General features: G+C 39.3%; 1 protein-coding gene across 5 annotated transcripts in view; it reads left to right on the top strand.

Moving 5' to 3' along the window:
- LOC121325903 (zinc finger homeobox protein 3-like) overlaps nt 1-27,831 on the top strand; it is a 133,376-nt gene that overhangs the window by 61,252 nt on the left and 44,293 nt on the right. For all 5 annotated transcript variants that reach the window (XM_041268977.1, XM_041268980.1, XM_041268979.1 and 2 more), the window contains one exon: nt 14,572-14,803. In XM_041268977.1, the coding sequence (XP_041124911.1) occupies nt 14,572-14,803 (232 nt within the window). The remainder of the gene's footprint in view (nt 1-14,571; nt 14,804-27,831) is intronic.

The raw sequence follows: 27,831 nt of genomic DNA, 5'->3' as shown, positions 1-27,831 counted from the left end.
TTCCTGATCAGTAGTAACAGCCGTCACACTGGAGTTACAAAAGCAGAACAGGAAAAGCCATTAACTGCCAATCACTGCATCGATCCCCCTTCCACAGCCTGCTCATAGTCCACCCCTTTTTAGGAGGAGACAGGGAGCAATGGAGAGAGTGAGTGAAGGGAGGAAAGAGACTTTGACTTTTAAAAGTATCTGTATTACAAAATAATAATTACATTAACAAAACCATGAACCACTTATTCAGAATAAATCAATACATCTGATACACATTACAAGTGGAGTTAATGTTCACGTCTCGTTCTTCCACTTTAAATGACTGCCTTTTGCAAACACCTGTCTGCCCCGAGTTAACCACAGAGACAGTGTTTTTTGTTTTGTTTTGTTTTTTTTTTTTTAATTTATTTATTTATTTGTACTAAGTTTTGGCTCCACTGCAAATAATAAAAAAAACAGTTAATGTTCAAACACTAGTAAATTCATGTACAACATTTTGAGTATTTATTTATTTTTTTCTAATTTGAAAACATTTGACAGTGTGTGTGTGTTAAGTGGTGTGACCATTGTGGAAATGGACACATGCCTTTTGCTATTGCTAATACTGACACATAGTACATAGCTAGACCAAATTATTAAATTAACATTAGTTTACAATGTAACCTTGAAGACTGATTTTAGTATTCCATCTGTAAATTACATTAATGGCTGGATCCACATGAGAGCAGGAGACAGATCAACAGAGAACCAGCCAGCCATATCCATACAGATCAACACAGAACCAGCCAGCCATATCCATACAGAGAAAAAGAGAACAAGCCAGCTATATCCATACAGATCAACAGAGAACATGCTTTACATTAACTCAGTCCTGTCCAAGGTATGGAACAAACACTTTCCTATTCATTGAGGATTTAAAGAATACTTTTTTTTTTTTTTTTTTTCAGAAATTTGGATATGTTGCTTTTATCCCATATTTAGCTCACATTTTAGTACACACTTTGAATTATTAACATGTATATAGGCCTATAGGCAGGATAGGAGAGAATGTATCCCTCTTATTCTGCTTTTGCAATATAGGAGAGATAACTTCATCCAAAGCAGACTGGTAAACTAACTGTTTATTTATTATTTATGTGTCAGTATAAGGCACTGGGGCTATTTGTTATCTTTGGGTTATCATTCGATGCTAAAAGTATACACATTTATGTAGCATATACACTACTACTACAAGTTAGGGTTAATGGTATGTACATAAGAACTAATTAAGCACTTGCAATGTCCTATATGGAATTGAGTCCTACAAAAATGATGAAGTGGCATGCTCAAGACCAGGACTGGTTAACTGGTCTATGTTAAGTGAAGCTGCTTTTCTTGGACCCCTTAAGAGGTCTGCAGTGTTTGTAAAAGCCGCTATGAGAATAGCATAGTGCTATGATTAAAAGGGAATCAATGCCACTGTGTACCAACCGCAACAAAACGTGTGTGCTTCTAACATGGGCGTGCCCCGGGTTGAACTCGACCCAGAGGTGCTGACACAGTAAACACATGTGGAGACCTGTGCAGGACGCTCTGCGGGGAAGATGGATGTGGCCTGGAGCTGTGGGGCTGAGCAGGGGTGCTGCGGGGGACTCATTCACACCTTTGAAGAGAAGGCAGGGGGAGGAAGAGAGAGTGCTGGAAGTTTACCTCCGTTTTAAAGGGCAGTGTTAGGTCTGCTTTTGCAAAGCAACAGCAGGGTACGTGTTTTTTCAAATGAAGAACTACAGATGAAACATTTGGAGTGCTGCTTTCTCGTCTCACATAATGAAGTCACGTACTGTGGGTCCTGTACTGGAGTTACTGTTAGACCATCAAGTAAGTTTGATTTTTCTGGTGTAGGAAGGGTCTTGGTAATAGAAAAAAAACCTGCAAAAATCTACAATGAAGTTAAATAAACCAGCAAAGAGCCAAGAAATCATCAGCCCGAGAAAAGGGGGACCAGTCAGAATGTTAATAATAAGAAATAAGAAACACCTTTTAAAGCTTCAGCATTAAGAGACTCATAAAAGAAACAAACAAAACACTTTTGCACACTCGACTGTTTTTATATCCAGGTTGTTTTTTAGGTATTACTTGATGTCAAGAATAGATCATTAAATTAGTACCCAGAGAAAGGGTGGGGGGAGCAACCTGATTCCCAGCTAGCTGTGGTCACTGACCCCCGGATTAATAACCCCGGCTCCTGGCAGATGGAGGGAAAGTGAACAAGGAGGCCACTCTTTCTTGACCTCTGTGGGAGGGAGTGTGGGTAGCAGTTGAGAAAGAAAAAAGGCATTCTCCAAGGAGATTCCGTGCTTTGTCCTAAAAATAGCTGAATAAACAGGGGATTCATCACCAGGACAGTGTTTGGGAGTCAGGCAGAGACCTTTGTCAGTTTATTTTTCTTTTTCTTGTCTGCCCCCTTCCCCACATTTTGTACAACTAAATAAATAAATAAAATGGCACAGGTCAGCTGCAATAATAATAATAATAATAATAATAATAATAATAATAATAATGATGATGAAGAAGCATTGCCTATTTTTATGTTTGGCAAGGTTAGTATTAATAGTTTAGAACCTACTTAAGAAAGGCACGTGGCCTCCAGAGGCAAAAAAAAAAAAAAAAAAGTTGGATTGCATATATTGATATAACTAGTCTATCAGACAGGTACGCGGTGGGATGGCAACTTTGTCAGGTAAGCCTGTCTGTGCTAGGAAAGGATAATTATACAATAACAATATTAGATGTGCTCCACCTACACCGAATCAACTCCATAAATTCTCCCTTCACAGACGGCTTAATGTGAATTATGTCGTGGTAATTCCTTTGATTCAAACATGTCTTCCTTTGTAAGTACAAGGAGCAGTCAAAGAAGTGTGGTTACTTTACAAGCATGGAGCCCGGGGCATTTTGGTGGAGAATATAAGAGAGCTAAAGTGGTTGGTTTAAACTGTATACTTTACATAGTGCTGTTTTTTTTTTTTAAATCTGCTCTCTAGCTAAACAACTGAAAGCTCAATTGTGTTTAAACCTCCCTGTAAAAATACTACTGTATTGTGCTGTTTAATCTTTTTGTTTTCACATATTATTTATCCTGTCACAGCATTGTAGATGGCAATCATTTCTCATCCCATTCACTTCTTGTGTTCCAGGTGAGGTCACAGTAGCCCATGTAATTTACTATGGGCAGCATAGCATTGAATGTAAGGCTCTGGTAACATAGGGTGTGACCTTCACCTGAATCAAAGTGTAAATACAGATACAAAAATAAGCGACGTACAAGAATAATAGATTTCTGTGTGCACATGATTTTGATGCCTGTGTTGTTATCCCTTTAATGGAGAAAGTTTGAATTGTGTCAATTCATGGAATTGTATGCGCATCATTTACCTCTGGCACAGGAACACGCAGTATGGTTGATAAAGTCCAGTCTGCCTGCAATTAGCAGGGCTGCGTTGATTTTAATGCTGATCCTGATCGGATCTTGCTTGTACTTATGTTGCTTTAGATGGATGAGGCTTTAGGCTATTGATCCCCCATCGATAACTGATCAATTCTGACTTTGTTTCTGGAGAATGGAGGTTTGATTTTTAATGACCTCAGTAATGGGGGCTGGGGGAGGATGGCTAATTTGGGACAGAGATTAGCCTGGCGCTGAATTGCTGCAGACAATTGGAGGATCTCCTGGGATTTGCTCTGTTTTAAATGTATAGATCTAGTTATTTTAAAATGTGGTATCAGGATAAACCATTGGAGAAGAAGCATAGCTGAAGGTTTCCAGGGGGTGGACAATGAAACAGAAGCACTTGTCAGTGGGCTTTAGTGCCAGATCTTTGTTTCAGTGTTTAAATTGTTCTGGAGGGATACAAGACCAATTCCTCAATGATTACCTCCTCTAGTTCCTTCAGGGAAATCTGCAGTGAATGCTGATCTCCAATATGACAATAGAGTGCTCACTTTTGTGCCCCATAAACACATTAGTAATTTGTGCAGGCTTTGGATACGGGAACTCCTGCCAACTGTGAACCAACTATCAGCACTTTATCAAAGTCTGTCCAGTCTACTGTCTTCAGCTTTGTGACTGAAACTGATATGCAATGAATACATTATAGAGAGCATGTTTCGACTGGCATTTGTTTAACAACTGAATCCATCTTATGCGATTATGCCTGTTTTTTTCACTAACTATTTTAGACCCCACCCAAAAGGTAAACACCAGGCTTCCAGCAACATTGTTTTCCATTTACAGTATTTCAACAAAATCTTTGTAAACAAAGAAACTTCAACTGAAAATGTTTTGAGCTGGGAAAAGCATTTTAGCATTATACATTTGAGTGATAAACAGAGCAAGCTTTATAACTGACTGTGTAAATCAGATCAAAATAAAATAAAATTGCTTATCGTTTGATATGTTTACTGTAACGTGGAATTTACATTTTCCTCCAGTCGGCTTAAAGGTAATCACAGTGGGAATATTAACATGTTCAGGTAGCGGTCAAAATGTGTTTCTTTCTGTTAACAGTCTTTCTGTTCCACAAATGGGGTGGAGGGGGGGCAGTGAAGGTTTTACTCGGAGGAAATGGCATTTAATGTTAAAACACGATCGCTGAATCCCTTTGACAAAAGAAATTAATGTAATATGCAAATCACAGCATGTTGGCCTCACCGTATGCCAAGTACTACAACCCCCAAGTCCGATTTGCATTTTAAGGAGGGTATCACTCCAAGGGTCCTCTGCTCCTTTGTTGGCACAGTGATAAAATGAACAGCTCTCCATTTAAGAATCTATTAAATATTTACATTGGCACAGTACCCTGATCAGGGTGGCTAATTAGCTCTTGAGCATGGGGGAGAGGGGGGCTATTGAGCAGTAACTGTAAGAGTTTTGGAATCAGACTCCTGTTATTGCTTTGTTTTTTTTCTATTTTAAACTAAAATAAAGGGATGGATATTTTAACAACCTTATTTCCGTGCCTGTAGCAGCAACCAATTATGTTGTAATTAAATATTTACTCAGTTGATCTGGGAATGCCGGAGGTGTCATCTTGGTAATGCATGCTTGACAAGATTTTATTCAAACCTGTTTACCAAATACAAACCTGCTCTTTCAAGGGCTGACTGTCTGTCTGTCTGCCTTGCTGGCCGTCGGTCTGTCTTAGAAATAAGGGCTATTTCTTTATTTCTAACAGTTAGGTTTCAGAGCAAATTTTAGCAGTACCAAGAAGATTATTTAATGTCATTATTTAAAACACTCAACCTTGTATACTATGGTAAAACAAATGTTCAAGTAGTTTCTGCACATGAATGAACGATGAATCAACTTTAAACATACATTTAGAAAGCTTACAATAAGAATAATAATCAACTTTTTTTAATGCCTCTCAACTTTCAAACATGGGTTTTTTAACCTATGGAGGGGGTAGAGAGGGAGAGAGAGAACATTATGTTTGTTGTCAGAGACAAATGGCATTTTGGTAATGTTCATGTGCTGAATTTAATTTTCGAACGCCATATTAATCATCACAAGTACCTTTTCTTCTCCCTGGTTGCTCAGCCCCTCATTTATGGAACAGGCAGCCAGCCTGCGGCCCACACCGCCACCCATCTGCCTGGCGTGTGACAAATGGGAGGCTGGCAGGTGTCAGGGTGTTTGTCACTTATAAGCGGCACAAGCAGGCAGGCAGGCAGGAAAGTAGTGCTACACAGAGCCATCAAACTGAAGCAAAGAAGAAATGAGTGCTCTAGAGTACGGGTCTCCAACCTTGATGATGGTGTTAAACACATTTTCAACTGAGCCAATACAATGTATATAGTTAATTATTAAAATATATATGTAGCTAATTAATAAAATAAAGTTTTTTCAGTTTATCAATTACCACATACACACACACACACACACACACACACACACACACACACATACACACACACAAAATATTTCTAATTTGTAAGGGCTAGGTGGTGCATTGCAGCGAAGTCACTAGCCTGCCATACCTATCCCCTTTGAACCCAGTGGATATTGAGATAATCCACAAACCAATTTTAGAGCAACTGTCAGTTTCTGCTTGAGAGAGGCCCCAGGACTGAAGGGCAGGCAGTGGGGAGTCAGGTCAGGAATGAGATGTACTCACTTGCAGATCTGTGGAGAGAAGCTCAAAGTAGCCAATTCCTGTCCTTTCGGGAACACTGAATTCACCGATAAATTGTGAATATTGTTGTTTTAATTTACCTGTGGGTGAACCAGATTTGCTTGAAATGTGCCTCAATTTTGATTGAACTAGATAAGACAATAATAATAACATATATTAAAGACAAATATAATAACATATATTTTTTTGTATTTAAACAGGAGACTGATTATCTTTTCAGCTTTTGTGATTGCCTTTCCTTCAGTTCTGACATTGGAACTGCAGTTGCGTTATAGGTAGGGTTAAACTGCAGGCCAGCACACTTGTCTGTTGGTTCCAGGTGACTGTTTTTCCTGCATTAAAGTTTTTTGTTTTTTTTCTGTAGAGCTCTCTTCCTCCTGTAGCAGAGGGATGTATTTAAAAGGGACAGGAACTCCCCCAGGATATCTGCTTTAGTCCCAAAGTGTCACTAACGAATTCAGGTGTGAGATTTTCTCCAACAAAAATCCCCACACGGAGAAAAAGGGAAAAAAAAAATATTCCATTGATTCTGTTAATTAAAAAGAAAAAGAAAAAAAAAAACTTACATGATGAAGTTCAGTTCGTGTTTGTTTTAAACAGCACCCTTCGGTGTGTTTGTTGTATCGCTTCTCTAGTAGCTTGCTTTAATGCAGTAAATGAGGGTCCCACAATGCACTGTATATTATGTATGCATGTTGTTTAGCAAAGAGAGTGGAAGGAAGTGGCAAATAAAAGCAAAGGCATGGAAAGTGTGTATCAGTGAGTCAGAGGTGAATATCTTGTGTAGTGCCTAATATATTCTAAGCTGACATCTTTTCCCGTAAGCTCCCCTACACTTCAGTATGTTTTTAATGAACTGCATAAACACAAAACCCATTAAATGGCAATCTGTTTATCTGGGTCTAATTAAATATCTGTGTGTGTGTGTGTATCCAAGTATACTTAATGAGCAAAACTTAGGGTTTTGAGTGGGGCTCGGTAGCAACGTCCAGTTCATTGATTTCAAAGTTGCATTTTGCGAAAGCCACTTGCCCCATGAATTATCTGGACACATTGATCAGAGCTGATCGAGAAACATTTCAAGGAACGGAGGTCTAGTTAAGGGGAGTGGGGGGTGAATGGGAAATATGTAATATCCAACTGGCTCACCCCTCCCCCTCCCCTCCTCTCCACTCCCTAAATGAGACACCAATGAGTGGATTTGCAATTAATGTAGCCTGAAAGACTGCTTTTATTGATTGCCTTCTTTCTGCAATTATGTATCTATTGTTTACATTCCAGGACCTTAGTTATTGGCAAGGAATTCAATAGTTATTGCATTATTTAATGTTAAAGTGTAGTGGAGTTGTTAAAGCAGAGCGCTGGGCTGACTGAGGGAACCACTATGCTTGTTGGCCTGCACTCAATCTCCTATGCTTTTATTGGCTCCTGAACAGGGAGGCACATTAGTGATGGGTAAATAAAACTATTATAGGGAGGATCATGCAATTAAATTTTAAAAAGGCTATGCTGTAGAAACTTTTGTGTCTGTTTCTAAACTAAAAACTAAATTGCACCAAAATTAAAATTGGTTCGATGTTTAATGGTTTTGTATTTAATTAAAGGAATCATTTACACTCATGATGTAACTCCAAACAATTAATAAAATGATCATGCTTAAAACTGTAACACCAAAAAGCATTTTAATATTTTTCATTAGAAATGTACCAGTACTTTATAATAAGTATAATCATTTCTTAGTATATGGTAGTCACAAAAGTTAGCATTATGTATACAATCATCAATATCAATGGGAAAAATGTCTTGCAGTTAGATGGAGGGTATGAAAAACTCTAGTACCAGCCTCTGTACCCCTGCTTGCTAGCACCTCCTGCAGGGAGAGAGCAGGGCGAGGGGGGCTGGCAGCATGGTGCTCCGACGCACCGGAAGGACACGTTTGTTCTTGGAACAGGCGCACTGAGTCACAGGGCCGCAATACAGAGGCTCAGCATGTCGCGGCTCTCAGGGGCTAATTCAAGCCAGCCGCGGAGCTTGGCACTGGGCACTGCTCCTGTGGTTGCTGCTGCTGCTAGGGGATGGAGACTAGCAGAAAGTTTTTTTTTTTTTAACATGATAAATCTGCTGAGGATTCCTCTTACAAAAAAAGGACATACAGTAATGACTTTCTAATGCAGTACAGTGCAGTAGCCAGTGGCGTAATGTACATTTTGAAGTTATTCTACAATGCTGCAGTATTATGGTAAAGACTGGTACCACAAGTACAATTCACAATACATTTTTCTTTTCTTTCTTTTTTAATTTTTCATTTTTTTACTTATTATATTTATTTTTCTTCCCTGAGCTAAACTTGGCTTAAATATGGCATTTATATTCTTTTGTAAAACAACCGTGGGTAACGTAAACAAACTGGTAAACCCACACGGTCTGGTTTTTGATGAAGCCGAGTGCACTGAACTGTGAAAGGAAGCAGGAAACATTCAACCAGGAATCTTATTTTAGTCTACAATTGAACATGATTGTCGGACACAGCAGCTCTAATAGAATGTGGTTCTCGTACTGGCAGCTGCCACTGTAGAGACCCACCGTTGTAAAGGGTTAAAATGAAGAACAAATGTCCCAATTATCTTTCTGCCTAGGCCCAAACCTGTAGCTGCTCATGCTCTGCACATTGCTGATGGACAGGCGGTTTTAGTCTTTAATGCTGTCAGTCACTTGTCTGCCAGAAACGATACATTTACCTTGAGAGTGCACGGTAGAGAAGCAGTCTGGCTTTCCCTGTAAGTGGGGCAGTAATTAGAAAGCAATACACATTCATACACTCGTTGGACAATTTATGGAGGGATTTTGGCAGCTTCCTGAAAACTGCTAGCTATTTAGCCTGTGGCTAGCCCCCCCTTTCAATGCATTAACTTTGTATTACCACTGGACCCCAATTTATTGAAAAAAATGACAGCGTGTCTTAATACCTCTACCATTAAATAAATTAAAATAGAGCCTTTTGTTTACCTTGGTAATGAAAACAAATATTTCTAACAGCACATGATTTTTGGGGGTTTTATTTGTCTGTAAAAGTCTGTAAAACAGAGTAGTATTTACTAGTGCCTATTGTAATCACCATCAGTTAATGTAAAGCTGCATAATAGGTGTATTTGATTAAATTTATACTATATATATATATATATATATATATATATATATATATATATATATATATATATATATATATATATAATAAAATACAGGCTTCACTATAAAAATGGCAAATTTTAATTAACATCACTATATAGTACTTTTATGAAGATTCCTTCGCATTGATCAACATTTAAACGGTATTGTGACGAGGTGCTCGTGTCACATGTGTGGGTAACAGCATTGGAAGACAGAGACATGGGCGTTGGAGTCTGAACACCGACATAGGCATGCAGGATTTGTTAAACACAAAACAGAAAGTAAATAAATGGGTCATGTGACGCCTCCAACGATGGTAACGCACAGAGGACAGAAGACAGGCAGGCAGCAAGTCTCAGTCGAGCGCCCGTCTGTAAACAGTCGTGCTGAATACAGTAATTATATGTCCTTTCTCTTGAAAAAACTATCCAGCATAGATTGCTCCTCATGCCCGTTGCCTGGTTGCAGTTTGTGTGAAGATGACTGACAGGCAACGATTGCATTCGTCATGCATGATTCGTACTACAATAGGTCATCTTTGAATTAGCGTTATCTTTGAATTGGTCAACCGTGGTCTTTGTTTTCACTGAGAGAATAACACACTTGACACTGGAGAAAGTTCACTGTCAGTCAGTACTGAGATAGTTGTATCCGGGTCGATTCTATACATGATCGTGCTAATTTGCATTGAAAAAATCGGGTCTTGCTGTTGGGATCGTTAAAAACGGGTGTTCGTTATAAGAAGTGTTCGTTATAGTGAAGTTAGCCTCTATGTGTGTATATATATTTACATTTAGAATAACTGTTATTGTTTATTCTTAACTGCTTTTTTAAGAAAGTATATGAATAATCAAATCTATGGGTGATTTTAACCATGAGTGAGGTAGAGTGGGCCCCCTGATCTCCCAGGCAGGGGCCTCTTGGTGGCGGGGAGCAGGAGGAGGGGGGGGGGGGGGGGGGGGGGGGGTAGCAGCTTAACAGTAGTTGAACAGAGGCACCCCAGTGAGTCCATCTCCATTCTCAACATGACTTTTTCATTAAGCTGCTGAATTCCTGTGCACCACTTTGACGTGATTTGATTTATCAGTGCAGGGATTCAGGATGATAGGAAACAGACAGAGAAAGTATAAGGCCTGTCTTTTTTTTATTTTGAACTGTGCCTTGGATGAAAATGAGGAGGAAAAAAGGTATTATACAGGACTTTTGCCTTTTTCCGCTTTTCATGAAACAGGAGGCAGTACAATTTGGTCATCTAGATCTTTCTTCAGGCTTGGACACAAAATTAGAAACACTTGCCATAACACTGTCAGTAGGGTGGATAGCCCACCGTGGGCAACCAAGACTGTGTGATTCTGCACGGTGTCTAAATTGTACGCGACAAATATGTGGCCGTTTCTCTGTGGATACTGTTTCTAATTTATCTTGAAAACTGAAGCACCAGCCAATTTCTCTATCTAGAAATGGTTCTAAGGTTTAATTCTGGCCTCTCCTTATTAACAAACTGCCTGTTTGTCTGACTTGTATTACGTTTAGTACTATATACTCTGTGTGTCTTTATTGACTACCAAAACTTTCTGATCTTTCTTGACCTTACTTCTGCCATTGCAATACATAAGCCTATAGTCCTAAACCCACCATTGGTCTCCCTCCCACCCCCACACACACTTCCCCTGTTGATTCCCAGCAGAGTGCTGATAAATGATTGTATTTGTCAGCTGGTGGTGAATTGGGGCCCTTTGTGGTTCCCAGTGCAGACACTTGACCCTCAGACAGGGAACTCTTAATGGTTCATTTCGAATGGATTAGTCCGATTAGTACTTGGCTGGGTTTCAACGTGGTGGGGTGCAGGCAGAGCCCACAGAGCAGGAGAGAGGGAGAGGGAGAGGGAGAGAGGCTCCCTACAGCTGGGGAGACCTTGGTGCTTCACTGCCTGATCGGTCAAGCCACATGGAAGAGAAATATGTTATAGAATACGAGAGCTTAAATATAATTCACAAATTACATTAAATCCCAGTTAGGCCAGGTCGAGTGTGCTATGCTTTACTTTGTAAAGGCCTGTCACTGTCACTGTTCTCAGTGTTTCACAGTGTTTGACATGCAAGTCAGATAGAGAAATAACAGTGAAAAAATGGAAGGTTGCAACATGTTTCAAAATTTCAAACTGGCCTGTTTAATTAATATATTGACAAATATTCTCTTCAAATTCAACCTTATCGTTTTAACACTCAATAATACTATATATAAGATGAAACTAGAAACTCTAGTATAGAAAGTTTAGCTACAGTGTCTGTCAACTTTTTAAACAATTTATCTGAAAATATGTGTAATTTCTTGAAGAAAAAAAAAAAAGATGTGTTTACATTTAAAGTAGGAGTTTTGTAGAGTATTTGTAAACACCCATGCATAACAGTAATATTTCAGGCAATTAACCAAACACCATAGTACATTGTGGTGGGCATGCACGTGTCAGCGTGAGCTCAGTTTTGACATGGAAGTGACTTTGTGTTCGAGTCTTCCTCTGCGACCTTTCCCCTTTAGAAATAACAAATGCGTGTAGCTGCCTAAAGTCAGAGAGTGTCTTTGTGAGCTCCTCTGTTGAGACACAATTAGGAAGTTGCTGTGATGGACAGGCTGTGAAAAGACGTCATAATGACTTAATAGAATTTAAAATCCTCTGATCATTTCAGCCAGTCAGTGCTCTCCTCATCTGTTTTAAATCTAGCAAGGGTACCGTCAGTTACTCCTGGAACATACCCCATGATTTACCATCCACATAGTTTTAAATGCAACCTGTGCTTTTACTGGGAGCTTTCCTCCTAATATAATAACTACTATGCATGTGTTTATTTGTACATCTCAGGTGGTTGAAGAAAGGGGAGGCAGAATGCTTTGTAGTTAAGACTGAGGTACTGAGCAGGACTGGAGCAGTGCGGCCTAGTAGTTTGAGCCTGGTGATTCGAACTCAAGAACTGGGGAGAGCAGTGTAGCCTAGTGGTTGGAACTGAAGAAAAGGGAGGCCTTTCAGCCTAGGAATTCGAGTTGAGGGTCTGGGAGGGTTGCAGCATAGACTAGTGGTTAAAGCTGGATAAGAATGACTGCCTGGTTTGTATTAAGTCTTAACTAAATCTTTGTTTTAGCTATCTATTGTAGTGATTCCTTGAGGCACTGTGTAAATTTAAACTGAATTGTACTGTACGTACACTGCTTTGCAAGAGCAGATTTTCCCCCTAGTCTAAAAATCTGTTCAGACAAACCCGAGATCAGATACAATGATGTAAGTTTTCTTTGAATAAATCTTTCTGTCAAGGGCCGATGTACCTGGTGTGCTGCAGTGTGTGAAGGGAGGACAGCTATAAATCAGACTGAAGATATTTCCAGCAGCACCTATTCAATTACATCACCCAGCATCAGACACCGAAAAAAAAAATAACAAACCGTCTGGCTAACCTTTTAAAAAAAATCACCTTTTAACTCTATTAGGCAGAGCAGCGGGGCTTGCAAACCTATGGTTCCGGGAACCAGAATTTTAATGTACATTTTAGGTGTTGAGTAGAAATGCGAAATGTGACACCCCAGCAAGTGTAATACAATTGTGCTGAAAACCCAGTTTAAATATCACAAGAAATTAAATATTGTGAGAAAATTGCTGCATCATTTCAGGGAATGGAAAGGATTTTAGTGTCCATACCTGATGTAGATTTAATTTGGTTTAAAAAATGTGTTTCAGGCTATTCTATTGTCTACGGTAGATGGGAGCTCCCAGGGGGCGGTGCACAATTGGCCAAGCACCCCGGGGGGGAAGGGCTTAGGTCCTTGGCTCACCGCGTACCAGCGACCCCTGTAGTCTGGCCGGGTGTCTGCGGGCTTGCTTGTAAGCTGCCCAGAGCTGCGTTGTCCTCCGACACTGTAGCTCAGAGGTGGCTGCATGGTGTGTCTGCGCTGTGGGGAAAAAAAAGCTGTCAGCTGACGGCACGTGCTTCAGGGGACAGCATGTGCTCGTCTTCGCCCTCCCGAGTCAGCACGGGGGTGGCAGCGGTGAGCTAAGCCTAAAAAATAATTGGATATACAAAATTGGGAGAAAATTAAAAAATTGCCGAGTTGCAAAATTAAAGATTGTTTCCCTTGCCTTAACAAAAGCTATAATAATAATAATCTTTATTTTTATATAGCGCCTTTCATGGTGGACCACCATCACAAAGCACATTACAAGATATGAGACTAGGGTGTGTGAACTATGCATCAGTTGCAGAGTCACTTATAACAATATCTCACCCGGAAAACGGAGCACAAGGAGGTTAAGTGACTTGCTCAGGGTCACACAATGAACCGGGGACCTCCTGGTTACAAGCCTGTTTCTTTAACCACTGGACCACACAGCCTCTATGCAGTATAATATGTGCAATTTTAGTGTGCTCGGGGGACAAGCGAGGTGCATTAACACATTTTACCTGGAGTGACTGCTGTGGTACTGTAGTTGGGTTTTCTGTCCAGAGTCATTGTTTTGACAACATCTCTTCTTTGTAGATCAGCTCTAAGGGAGGTGCGCTTTCCGGCAGACATCTTGAGAATGTTTCGAAAACACCATCACAAGTTGTCATGATACTGTAGTGGTGGTGGCCTCAAATCCAGCAATGGCCACAACAGTGGTTATTGTGGTATATTAACGGCACCTATATTACCAGGGCCACTGCGCAATGCAGATATTGCCATTGCTGGTAATTCCTGGGATCTGCTAATGGTTATACTGGCTAGGGTAATACACTATTAGATATTTCATATATCGCTTTTCTGTAAGGGACGATAAGATGACTGGAGCCTTCAGCAGAAGGTTTAGCTGCTGTGATTTTATTTATTTATTTTTTTACTTTCTGGCTAGTTATTTGGTTAAATGATTGTTTCCCCTCCTGGGGAGACATTCAGGTATGTGATAGTTTGTCTTAGAATGTTGCACACCCGGTAATATTTGAATTTAGCACTCCTGAAAGACAGACAATGCTCTCTTCCATCAAGCCCTGGGCCTCTATCAAGCATCAGTGGTTAAGCATTATGTTAGATTGCTTGGTGGTTTTGTGATGCAGGTTACAGTAATGTCAACTGAGGGCTAAGTTGAAACCACAATACTTAAAGTCGTATTCAAACCCAGACCTCTTGAGGTGAAAAGCAAAGCCAGTGAATAAATACAGGACCTTTGAACTGTATTTTGTTTTAAAGGTTTTTCTCTCGCCTGTCTCTCTCGCAGCACCTACAGCAGCACGAGAGCAGCGTGGAGGGGGAGGCATGCTATTACCACTGTGTGCTGTGTAACTACTCCACCAAGGCCAAGCTCAACCTGATCCAGCACGTTCGCTCCATGAAGCACCAGCGCAGCGAGAGCCTACGCAAACTGCAGCGTCTTCAGAAAGGGCTCCCCGAGGAAGAGGAGGAACTGGGCACGATCTTCACTATCCGCAAGTGTCCCTCCGTCGACACAGGTAAGGACTGTTCCACACACGCACACACACTCACACACGAGAGGTATCAAAGCCTCACAGTCACGTACCGCTTTATACAGCTACAGGTGGATACCTCCCACGTTTTATAAGCAGCATCTTCATGTAGGTTTACATATATCTGGAGAACCACTTCACCAATTGTGATGGTCCTGCATTCTTAAGCCTAGATTATTGAGTGTTTTAGAATGTATGCATAAAAGGAGATGCCTGTTCATCTGTATTTTCACATGTTTGTACATCACACATTTTGGTGTTGATTTGCAATATTCTTTACCACAAGTGTTTCAGATTTTCAGAATCTGGGGATAGAAAGTGGAAATTGCCTGTCTATCTATTCCTATGTCACACTCCCATTTTCACATGTACCTATAGTGGATGTACTGTAGGTCATGGTACTTATTCACAATGCTGCTACTTCTAATTTTACAGCAGTGACAGTAAATTTATCTTACGAAAATAGTTTTTTGGTACCTTGTTCTCTACGGTGTCTTTAATTTGCTGGCTTTCATATTTCAAATCTACACTGATTGTTTTTTTTTGTTGTTTTTTTTTAATTGATATTGTATTGCATTTGCTGGTTAAGATCCCATTATTGTGTTCTTAGTCTGGACTTGTGTACCATTTGTAATGAATTTAAAACCAGATTAAATGCATGACTGTAATGATGTTGTTTCCAAAAAAGAAAGCACGTTTTGTGCTAAGGGCAATTGCTTACAAAATGGAGACAAGTAGAGGAAAAATGATAATTACCCCAACTCAGACATTTCCGGAGTCTATTGTTCTTGAGAAATTAGAAAGTTATTTGGCTTCTCTTCTCCAAGGAGTAGTTTCCACAATCAGCTGTGAAGAGAGCACAGTCTTATCTTTTGGTGTTTGGATGGATTCTCCTGTACTGTGCTTCACCATGGTTAACCAGATTTTTATAATGCTTTGCTTAGGCGTGAGTGTTGGCTTATTATCCAAATATAGCATCACAAAGTTAACCACCGGTGACATAAGCAGGGGTTACCTTATCAAGTATGAGAAAGGTAGGGAAAGAATATTTGAATTGAAAAGAGAGACCCATCTCCTCGTTTAACACAGATATTGATATTGCGCAGTTCTGTCCACCTCTACTGAGTTTTGCTACTACAAGTGGACCACCATTTTTATTTTAAAGATAAACTAAAAAAAAAAAAAGAAAAAATGCATGAAATGTATGTAAGAAATGTAATATACCTCCATTGTATATTTATTTTGAGCATTCACTAAAAATATGTTTAGGTTCTTATTTCCATTCCAGTAAAACAAAGCAGAAGCGTTTATGTAAAGGTGCGTGCCACTCAATTCTACTCACTGTTTGGGGCACTGCCACTCTGACAGCCCTGCCGATTAAAGAAGCTTTCAGCGATTTTCTGTTCTTTTTTTAGGAAAAAAAAAAAAAAAACAGGAAAGGAACAGGACACAGATTTGTTAGTCGTGATTAAGAGAGTGAGCATCACTCAATTAACACGTTGTCTTTTTTGTTTTTTTCCTAATTGTTCTGACTCTTGCCCCCTGACACTGGGTCCTGACAAAGGGGCTCCATTGTGTGCCCCCCCCACCTCCCCTTCCGAGGCGCTGGTGTCCTGCTCACAGAGGCTCCTTGTGTTGTTATGTAAAACCAGGCTCTAAAGACGCTTTGTTCCAAGGAGGCAGGGATAATGAAGCCAGGGGCTGGGAAATTACGCAAAAGCCAGTCACAGATCTGAGGCGAAGCATTAGAGAATGTATTTAGCCGAGCAATTAAGGACAATTAAGCTTTCTGCTTGCTGCACTCCAAATATGTTAATGACCGTAATATAGTGGACAAGCAGACAAGCAAGCAGGCTGAGGCAAAAGGCAGTCTGTTTAGGTTAAAGGGAGGGAAATAAAGAACAACAGCCATGCTGGGTTTGCATTTTTCTTTTCTGTCTGGTAAGCTTTGAAGTATGTTAATGGATGTCCATATTTGCAAACAGTACCTTGGTAAAGCCACTTGACAAGAGAAAGTAATAAACGAAATATAGAAAAGCCCTCATATCAGGCGTGTAGCAGAGTAAATAGCTGTGTGTTTTATAAGGAAGAGAAATGCACACAGAAATGTTTATCCCTAGTGCACACTTGATAATCTCTTTATGATATTATTAAATGCAGAACTTAAACCCACTAATGCATACTTTCCAAAACAATCACATTGCTTTCCAAAACTTGCATTTTGAGGTAAGACTACACTGTAAGAAGCGAAACAGTGTTGGTAAATGCTTTCATCAGTGTTCTGAGACACACATATACAGCCTTTAATAGGAAACATGGTAGAATTTACATTTTTCTCACTCACTTTAAATATTACTAACTGAAGATAAAGGAGGCTAATGTTATGACCAAAGTATCTTTTTTTTATTTGTTAGTACAGCTCACTCACACATGGTCAGAACACAAGCTGACCAAAAACCTGCATAAATATATATAACAATGTGCACATACAATAGGTAAGCATACATACTGCCAAACCACTTTTTTTCGTGGGGGGGGTTATAAAAAAAACCCCAAAAAATAATTTTTTTTATTTTATTTCATTTTTAAAAGAGGGTCTGTTAAATGAAACGAAGTGTGTAATACAGAGCGTCTGCCTCTCTTTTCTTTCCCAGAGCATCTTGATTTAATTACGCTGATAATGTACATACTTCTTCATCAACAGGCAAGAACTCTGAGATTTCTTAACCTCCACCCCCCCAGTAGAAATGCTCCCTCCTGGTGTAATATTTAATTTCCTCCATGCTATTCCTTGAGAAGCACAGGGCTCTTAGTTGTGGTTTAGGCACGATTGCTAAAGTGGTAAAAGGTTCCCCCGCTTGTTAAAACAAAGCTGGCCTTGGATTTCTGGGTCAGCTCCACAGTAATTCCCCTGACTGCTGCTGCTGTTGAATTAGAGCAAGGTGCTCTCCGTCTGTTCAGTTGCTTAGCTCCCCCCCCCCCCCTACTGCCTGAGCGCTTGTCTCTCCAGAGTGTTTTGAGTATTTAGAGTTAAGAAAATGTCAAAGAAAAGGCCAGTTTTATAAATAATCCAGACAAACCCAGTATTTTATTGAAGTCTTTTTAACTTCAACAGAGTAGCATCTTCAATATATATTAAAATATATATTACAAATTTAATTTCTTGAGGCACACTTACTAAAAAATCTTCGGAACACGATCAGAGCACTAACATAGAATAGGTGTTAAACACCAATGTAATAGTAATAGCAATAATAAATAATAATAATAATAATAATAATAATAATAATTGCTTCCCTGATGTTGGTTAAGATAAAGAAGTTCTGCGTCTGTTGTTTATAGGGTCACAATAAAAGCTATCATGTATTATGCTACTAGCATGCTACTGCAAAAGCCAGCAGCTACAACACAGCAGCTAATATCAGGCTTAAAGAGCATGGAAAGCAAGAGAGAATGGAAAGTTTTGAGAGTTGATTTAGTTGATTTGAAGCAAGCGACATCACACACATCACACACCAAAGCCGGGAGTTCCAAAGAGTCAGTTAAACTAAAGGAGCGTTCTCCAGTTGTGTTGCAGTTATGCTTGGGGATAACAAGCAGTCCAGAGTTGGAGGACCTCAGCTTGCGGGCCGGGACATACCAGGTCAGCAGGTTGAGGAGGTACTCGGGAGGCCTGTGTGATGAAGGGTGTAGGTGAGCAGGAGAGTTTTGAAAATAATCCTGAACTTTACAGGTAGCGAGTGCAGCTGGGCAAGACGGGGGGGGGGGGAGTGAGGTGATCACTTTACTCCCAGATCACTACTGAGAGTAAAGGAAAGTGGCTTAGTGTTTAGAACCGAAGTAATGTGGTCTGGTGGTTCAAGCTGGGGGACCATTTCAGGTAACTTCAGAGGGCTCAGAATTGGGCTGTGGTAATTTCACCTAGCAGAGATACTATGACTCTTGAATGGAATAAAATCCATTGACACTGTAGATTAGCCCAAGCCTTAAATCTGCAGTTCCCTCCGTTGGCTGACAGATGCAGCCCTTTGATCGCTGGACTGTGATGGCTTGGCTGTCCAAGGAGGAAATCCCTGTCTGTCTGAGGGCCAGAGAGCTGGGAGCAGACACTGCTCATTGTCTACACTTTCACAGCCCAGGCAGCCTTCGACAGCATACCTCCCTGTATTGTCAGAGCAGAATGTGGGTCTGTAGAGCGACTGTCAGCAAGTGGGGGTCCAAGGGCTGCTTAGCATTTGGATTGGTATTTTAATGTATTTATTTACTTGAATTCCTATTAAATTGTGAGAGTTAGTGTTCATGAAATGTGATGGACAGTGATGGTGGCTATAGACACAGTGGTGGCAGGTCAATGAGAGCTTCCCTTCACAGATATGCAAATGAGAACACCTCCATCCTGGCCTGAACACTGCTATTTAGACCTGGCCTCTCTCAATCAAATTCTGTCAATAGTGCCAAAAGGTACTAACAAACACTTAAGTCTAGGCTGAGGACATCAAACTATAGGATGTAGGGCTGCCTTGTGCACACAGGCAGCACTGATTGAACATGATGATTGTGCAAGTTTTTTTTTAATGACTGGTGAGATACAAAACCGTCCCTCAATGATGTCTGCGTCTAACTCTTTCTCGTAAGTTGAGGGTGGAAATCTGAAGCAAAGTGTTTCCTAGAGAGAGCAATCAACTGCCAACCGAGCAGGTTACTATCTCCCCTCTATCAAAGTCTGTCAGGAACCACTGACTGACACTGTCTTGTAGTTGTAGTTCAGATTTTTTTTTAAAAATTGGTAACCCCAGGCATGTAGACATATGAGTATTTTTTATAGATCAGAAGGTGAAGGCGAGTGGTAAGCTGATCTGCCCAGCTGTTTCCGTCTCTGGGCTGGCTGTCATGATGGGGGGTTTGGGGGGGGTGGAGTGAGTTATAGTAGCAATGCTAGGAATGTCACAATTTTCCATGCTTGTTAAAAAGAGAAGTAAACCTCCTGCCCTGAAATCACCAAATAAGAAGCGTATGGAAATTCAAACAGTTGATATATTATTTTTGTAAAGTTTATTTTTGCCCTTTGGAGAGGGAGAGAAAAAGACAAGGAGAGGGGAGCGGAGGATGCTCGTGGTGTCTGTCGGGGGGCTGTCTCTAATCCACAGAGTCGGGGAGGGAACGGAAAGGAAATTGTTTGATTTGCGTGTGGCTGGAGCTGCAGACCAAAGGCATGTCTCCCCAGCCACAAAACGTGGCAGGAATCTCATAAATGCATTGCTTCAGTTTGCGACAAAACCAGCAGCTTTTATTAAAAACATCAAGTGACGGCTTTATAGATTATTCCACTTTGCTTTGCTATTTACGGTTAGCTTCTAAAATTCCACTTCTCTTAGCAACCCGATCCCTGCTGTTTTAGTTGAAATTATGAAACCGATGACATTTTCTGATTTTATTTAGAATGTTTCACAGTCTTTTTTACCATTTCTCTTTCTTATTTCTATAGCTGTCCTTACTGGAAAGGAGACAGGTACCCCCAAAAGTACAAGCCCCATAAAAACTCACAACAGAGTTAGTATAGGTCGAGCTATAAATGCATGTATTTTCAGGCCACACAGGGTAAACAGAAGAGGTTATTTTAGAGCCTTTTAATTCAGCCACATTGAGGAACGTCACACAAAGGAACATTATAATGTTGGCTTCCGTCTCCCGTCATTGCAGACACTCACTTGAAAGATGATACAAAAGATATACAGTCCATCAGGGGGAGTCATCTCATTTGTACTTAGCAAATGTGCTAATGAGTTTTATTTATAGACTTGGTTGCTTGTACGGTCATTTTCAGGAAGCCGAAGAGAGAGCTTAGTGGTTAGAGAATGAAAGCACTAGGCCGCATTGTGGAACGCAGTGGGTTTCAGTAGCTTGTTATTTGAAAGCTTGACTTAAACAAGCAATCTGAAGCTAGGAGTCTTGTGTATATATAGGGTTATTCGTTCAGTAATCAGCCATTCCTTTCTGTGACTGGGGTTTGACTGCGTGTATCTTGCTGTTGCTTGACTGGGCATTAGAAACAATATTGAAGGTCCTAGGCTTAAAGAATAAGCTTTTATCTCCGCTTGTTTAGAGGCAATTGGTGTATTATAGACCTGCAGAGCTACTTATTGAACAGCATGCTGCCTGGAATGGTCATTCGCCAATATTGTTAAGTGTTATATTTAAATAAAATCCAATGGAAGTCTGTATCAGGCCTCATTCGGAGTTAACCTTTTGGCTTCCAGCTTTTTTTTATCCCCAGCTGTAAGTGATATCAGGTCTTCTTCCTTATTGAGAACATCTGCAAAAATTGAGAATTAGTATTCGATGAGATATATTCTATTTATTAATAAAGTATTCTATTGTATGAATAAGACAACGTGAAAATTGCCTGAAAGTCATGACCCTACATTTTCAAATTTTACCATAAAAATTCAATTAGAATTTTAAAGACTGCCAAGATAAAGTTTTGAATTGGAATAAAGAATTTGTTAAAATAATATTGCTTGCACACAATGTATACTCATAATTAGTACGCATCACACAATACTAACAATAGCCAATTATATTGTATAGTGGTAACTAGAAAAATATGTTTTGCATTAAATCTGATTTATACATAATTACCAAGTAATACATCAAATTAGACAATTTTCTTCTCAAATGCCATTCCTGTTGTAGAAAGACAATCAGTCTACATATGTGTTTAATTTTATTACAAAGTTTATTTTTAGTGCAACTGATCATATCTCATGGTTGACTGTTTAAAAGTACATGAGCGTTACATAAACTGGGGTAGAGATATGTAATTAAACCAGCACCAAAATCCAGGAACATTATTAGGAAAATCATCCAGTATTAATAAATATGCTTTGGACATTGCAATGCAGTAACTATGCAGAACAATGCTGAACACCTGCATGATACGTTTTAGTGCACAACATCAATGTATGTGGTGCGTCTTCTATTTCACCTTGATCACTACCTGTCCCCATCTTGTCTAGGAGGTTCTCTGTTTTCCATTTAGGATGCCAGTGCACTGATGTGAGGCTCTAGTTAAAATAATTCAATAGCCAGCCCAGTCTTTATTCTGTATTATCTGCACCCACATTTATAGCGTTATAGTAACGATATGTTTGTTCCTTGGCCCTTCTTTATAATTACTGAATGAATGAAAATATTCACACTAACACAGACACACTCGGACTGCAGCAGCAGGTTCCTTGTCTTATACTGGGTGGAGATTTAACTCTGTTTAACCAGATGTGAGGGTTCTGCCTAAGTGACGGTTGGAGACAAACTGGTGTTTGTTTTTGACAAACTGGGACATTCCTGCCGTTTGACTCGAGGAGATTTATGTTGCTCCCCCCACCCCCCCCACCGCCCAATCGGAAGGGAGATTCTTGACAGAGTCTCTTTGTTCGGTGAAGCTTGCCTCAGTGTCATTGCTATTTTATTAGCTGCTGCCGGACAGATTCCCCTGCGCCGTGTTTGGATAGTCCATGGAAATATATATGTGCGTCTGCGCGTGTTTGTGTGCGTTCATACTGACTGATTTTGATTTAAAGAGCACACAGTATAAAAATAACTTCCAGAGTGTTTTTAAACCGCAGCTTGCTTGTCAGGGTTTTTTTCTGGTGTGTTTGTCTTTATGGTGTGTATTACTCTTGTAATTTCTGTGCTGGGAAAAATATTTTGTTGGGGGTGGTGGAATGCACTATGGATTTATTTTTTTTTTTTTTTAATCCCCCAAGACCTCTTGCTCACTAAATATAATTGAATCTGTGATTAGACAATTGTCTCCTTTCCAAATAAATGCAGAACACTCAAACAAGTCAAATATTTTAATGGGCAAAATTTTAAAACGTTTAGTGAAAATATAATCCATTTACTACCAAAGCATACAAACTGGACTAGACATTGTGTTATTTATTTTACACACAAAAATGGGTTCCACTGTGAATTTCATATACATCTTGCCAGTCCCCATTGGTGAAATCCAATTTTGAGGTTAAAATGAATAATAAATACTACACTCAGGTCTTCCTACATTGTTTACTTTGTCCCCTTAGGGTATACAAACCTATATCACAAGGATATGTGGAAACAGCATTATTAAATATTGTTTATCTTGTGGAGCCTGGTCAGGCTTTGTGTATTATTGTTGTGCTCCTCGCCCGGCACAGACTCTAATCAGGCGGAGGGTACCGCTCAAGGTCGACAAGACTTCCTGTGACCTTTTACAAAGTGATACTGAGGGAAGATTTCATCGGATTGCATTACTTGTATCCTAACAGGGATGTGCTCAGGCCAGGGGTCACTGCTAATGACTTCAACTAAAGAGGTCACTAAAGGGGGGTTCTTTTCATATCAGTGGAAACTGTGAATCATGGCATTTCTTCAGAAAACAATAACAACAACAATAAGGCCTCATTAATGATGCCTGTGAAGGACAGAGCAGCAGGGTCATAGTGCATTTCGGTAAGGTCAGCCCCACCCCCAAGATCATTATTAATGAGTTTCGTTGAGCAGAAGGTTAAATGGCTTTTAAAAAAACTACACATCCCATAATCCTTTCCTGCTGTATTTTATTTCCATGTATGTCTACCCTGCAAGAGGACAGTTATGACCCTGAATGTGGTAAGTATGGGCTTGCATCTTGCAGCACTCTGTACTCTATTTGCTTTCTAATATATAGTTAAATAAAAATAATTTTAACAGCAAACTAATCTTAATGTGACATTATGTCTATTTGTTTCAAACTCTAATACAAAGAAACCTCAGGCAGCAATATTGAAGGGTGTACCTTCTTAGATCCCAGATTCAAAATAAATGTAACATTACTAGAATCTTGTTGACCACCATTTGGTGACTCCACCTGCAATATGTGATTGCACTTCAATTAATCGTTTTTAAACTGCAACAGTGCTGTCTCAATGTGTTCATATTTATTCATAAATAGTTTCCAGTATTACTTTTTTTTCCTTTTTTGTTTGTATGCACACACAGACCTGTTAGTGTCAATCACCTGGAGGCCTGCTTGCTTTAACCTAAACTCGTCTCGTATGTGAGGTGCTTATGTCAAGTGTACGTTATATGGCAAGGGAATTAGAAAAAATCCCCTCTTTTTTTTACTTATTTTTTATTTGTCATGTAAAGTGGGGGCTGAGAAATATAATTGGGTGGGGGAATCGAGAGCTTTCACTCCTTTGTTTAACTGCCTTCTGCAGTCACTTCGCAGCCCCCATTGTGAGGGCACAATAGCATTCATTTCTGCTCTTAACCCCGGCTCTCCCTTTCCCTTAGTCAACCCCTGTCCGTTCCACTCAGCCTGCACACTTCACATCCACGCTTCAGTGCCGCTAAGGAGGGGAGGGGGGTCGAAAAAAAATATCCTTTCAGAATCCTCCCTCCCCAGTTAAAATAAAAAAAGGAGACATTTCTTTGTTCCAGTGGATGTGGTAGCCCCTCCAATCCACTTTAAGGTCATTGCTTCCTCAACAGATTTCCTCTTTCCATAAATTCTTGTATTTCTACAAAAACAATCGAACAACACTGTTGCTTGTATTTTTTTTGCTGATCATCATTAATACATTGTAAGGTTTGTGTCCCCTGGAAAAAAAAAAAAAAAAATGTTAGTAATGTGTTACTTTGTTTGTTTCAATGGGACATGGAATGTTTCATCATTGCAGAAACCTGTTTATTAAAGTAAAATGAACTGCAAGATATTGAATGTCATATTGACAAAGCAGTAAACTTGGTGCTTACATTAACAGTTTGTTGTGCTGCTATATGGTAAAATATATGGTAAAATTAGCAATATATCATTCTGCTTTTCCTAATATACAGTGCTGTCTTGCTAAGACACCCCCTGTAAACTGCTACCTCTGAGGTATTTTGTCCTGTTTGAACTAGCACAGATTCTACTACAATTCAGTGATACCAACATTTTTTAGTAAACAACATCCTGATTAGATACAATGGACAATAAATGGCCCACCCCTGCCATTGATCATGCATTCATCTGTTGCAATACTTGCTGGAGGGTTATTGAGTATATTGTATATGTGGACCACTCGATACAGTTCACCAAATGGGTAAAGGACAGAAAATATCAAATAAAGAGGAGTTTGTTTTGTTTCAAAATGAACTCCAGTTTGATTAGAATGTGTCTTTTATCAACTAATCCTCCCACCCCCTGTGCAAATTGAATAACGACTAACCTTGTCATATTTAGTGCACCAGTAATGGCTGCATGCCTCTTAAAGGTGTAATCATGCACGATAAAATTCAGCCGAAGTTACTAAGCTATGAGTAGTCTTTTGCGTATTAAAATGTCCTTTTTTTTTGTTTAAAAGGTCATTCATAACTTGCTCATGTTGCTGATGTACAGTGAGCGATATTGATTGATTAATGCATAAAGTGCTCCAAATCCATTTGCTTCTATGAAAGAGAGTAAAGCTAGGACTGGTCTCTCATTCTCCTATATTTTCATCTCTTCTCCATTGTTCGTATGGCATCATTTTTCACCGGCTGAATTTAAGGGACAAAAGGCCTGTTTCTGCCAAGTAACGCATTCAAAGGAACATTGATTCTCATCAGTGTCAGTTGAATTACCCTCAAAGGCTTGACAAGGAGTTGCTCTTATATTAACCTCCCACTTTTTCCTTCTCTAGAAGAATTTGTTGTGGGCTTTTAGTGGAAACCAACACAATATGCAGTTCAATTCTGAAATCTCTCAATTTTAAATAAAATAAATATAAAATAATATAAAATATTATAAAATATTTTTTTTCTTTCTTGTTTTTCATGCACACAGACACAGAGTCAGTGCCTGCAAGGTGATTTAAATGGTTCAGGAGGGATAGACAAGCATTCCTCAAAGACTCATGTCTCCTCCTGGGAAGCTGGGAATCACACCTTCTATCAGCCTTAAAAACCTGTGAGGCATTATGATTCAAAGCAACTTCCAGCAGAGATGCAACTTTTATATATTACATGACATATCAGAGCTGTCATTTTGATAGCAAATTAATTTCAACAAAAGTTTATTTAATTAGTTTTCTTACTTGTAAAATAGAACCTGTACCAAAAGTACTGTTGTACTTATTAAGTATTATAAATCAGTTTGCTTTTCATGTTATTCCAAACAACTAATGTGAATTAATTATTATTTTAAACTACTTCTGTCTAATGGCTATTATCAAAAAAAGATTAATAAAATAAATAATGATCTACAATTTGCACATGACTTAGCGAAAACAAAAACTATTTTAACTAAAATGTATTTAGATGGCACCCACTCAATTGAACCTAACAATAAAATGCTGTGCTTTTTATAAAACGATGGATTTTAATATATCGGGTAACTGTCTAATATCTAATAATTGAATCTTATTTGATGCCACTGCACCAAATATCATAGAGATTAAATCTATAACAGTTCAAGGGATGAGTGATCCAGACTTTAGATTGTGGGTTTGATTCTGAATTCTAAATTAAATTGTAGCCTAGATGTAGTAAGTAATGATAGAAAAAAAAAATCAAATAAATAAATAAATAAAATGAGAAGAACAGAGAAGGGCGATTGAAGGAGAAATCCACTGGCTCCTTGGGAATGAATACACGCCATCCTGAATCATCTTTATTGTCAAGCTCTGTGCAGAGCTGTGCTGCTAATGGTTTGTGGGTTGACCACAGTGTGGGTGTCCTGACAACAGTGTGCCACAGTCCCAGAGAGCTCCACTAACTGCTCACAGTGGGCTGACATGCTGATTCACGCAAATCTTACTAAATGATGAAGCAGTCTGGGTAACAGGGATTCCTAGGCAGGGAATACAGGTGACTTCCGGACTGAGATACCGCAGTTTCTGTTTGTTAATTTGTTTTTACAGTGCTGTTGGAAATACAAATATTGCGTTCATTTCACTGCACTTCAGCAGGAGTGTAACAGGACACTAAGGAATTAAACTTAATTAAAGTTAAGAAACTGAAGCTGAGTAATTTCCAGACAATAAAGTTAAAAAAAAAAAAAAAAAAAAAAAAAAAAAAAAAAACATTTTTCCATGCTTACATAAACACCATAACTTCACTGAATAAAACATAATGTGAAGGTTGAGATAGAAAAGAAAAGCAATGCAAATTTTTGAAATCAATAAAAGTGAGAACATTTATTTAAAATTCACTTGCATTTTAAAAAACAGTCCCAAAGTCCCTACTCATTGCATATCTCAGTACCTTCTTGTACATGTTTTAAGTACAAAGCAATAGAGTCATCATTTCTGTGCAGTATGCTACGTGCTTTGTTGCAGAGTGACCTACAGCACAGGAAGGGCATTGCTAAAAGTCTTCTATGTAAAATCATCTAGGAGGAGCTTATTATGTCCTATGGCAGTGTATATACATGATTGCAGGGATGTAGTAGAGGGGCATGTACTAATTGACAAGTTCTTGTTAGTATTAGAATCTAGGTCATAGTGACCTACTAAATAATATGGCTATTCTATCTTAGCAACCAGTTGCCTGGATTTAATGAAACTTTACAGTGTTGTTACAAGTGTTTTTTGAGCTTCCGGAGTGTTCCAGGTTAGTTACGATATGCGTCAGCCTTTTAAGTCAATTGAATAGGCTTCTATTGCTGCGATACACTGTGGCTAGTAGGAGCCGAAGCATAAGAGCCAGTTCAGTTAATGTATCCTTCTGTTGCACGAACTGGTCAAGACTGAAAGGGTTTTATAATATATTTTTATCAACTGCTTGCATGCCTCTCGTCCACTGCGTTAATAATAGCCACTTTTGTGCAGTACACTGGACACCTCAGACCTGGTCAAATAATAATGGCCGCTAAATTATTTAGCAGGGTGTTGGTACCAGCTTGCAGACTGTACATTTCATTTTTTTTATTATAGCAAGGCTATATTTTGGTCAAAGATTGTTTCAGAAACCATTATTGGTATAAAATTGAATAAATGAATAGAAATGTTATCCTTTTCACCAGTAGT

This window comes from Polyodon spathula, chromosome 13 (assembly GCF_017654505.1).
Source record: "Polyodon spathula isolate WHYD16114869_AA chromosome 13, ASM1765450v1, whole genome shotgun sequence".
NCBI classification, from domain to species: domain Eukaryota; kingdom Metazoa; phylum Chordata; class Actinopteri; order Acipenseriformes; family Polyodontidae; genus Polyodon; species Polyodon spathula.
This window is presented reverse-complemented; position numbering and strand designations above follow the sequence as displayed.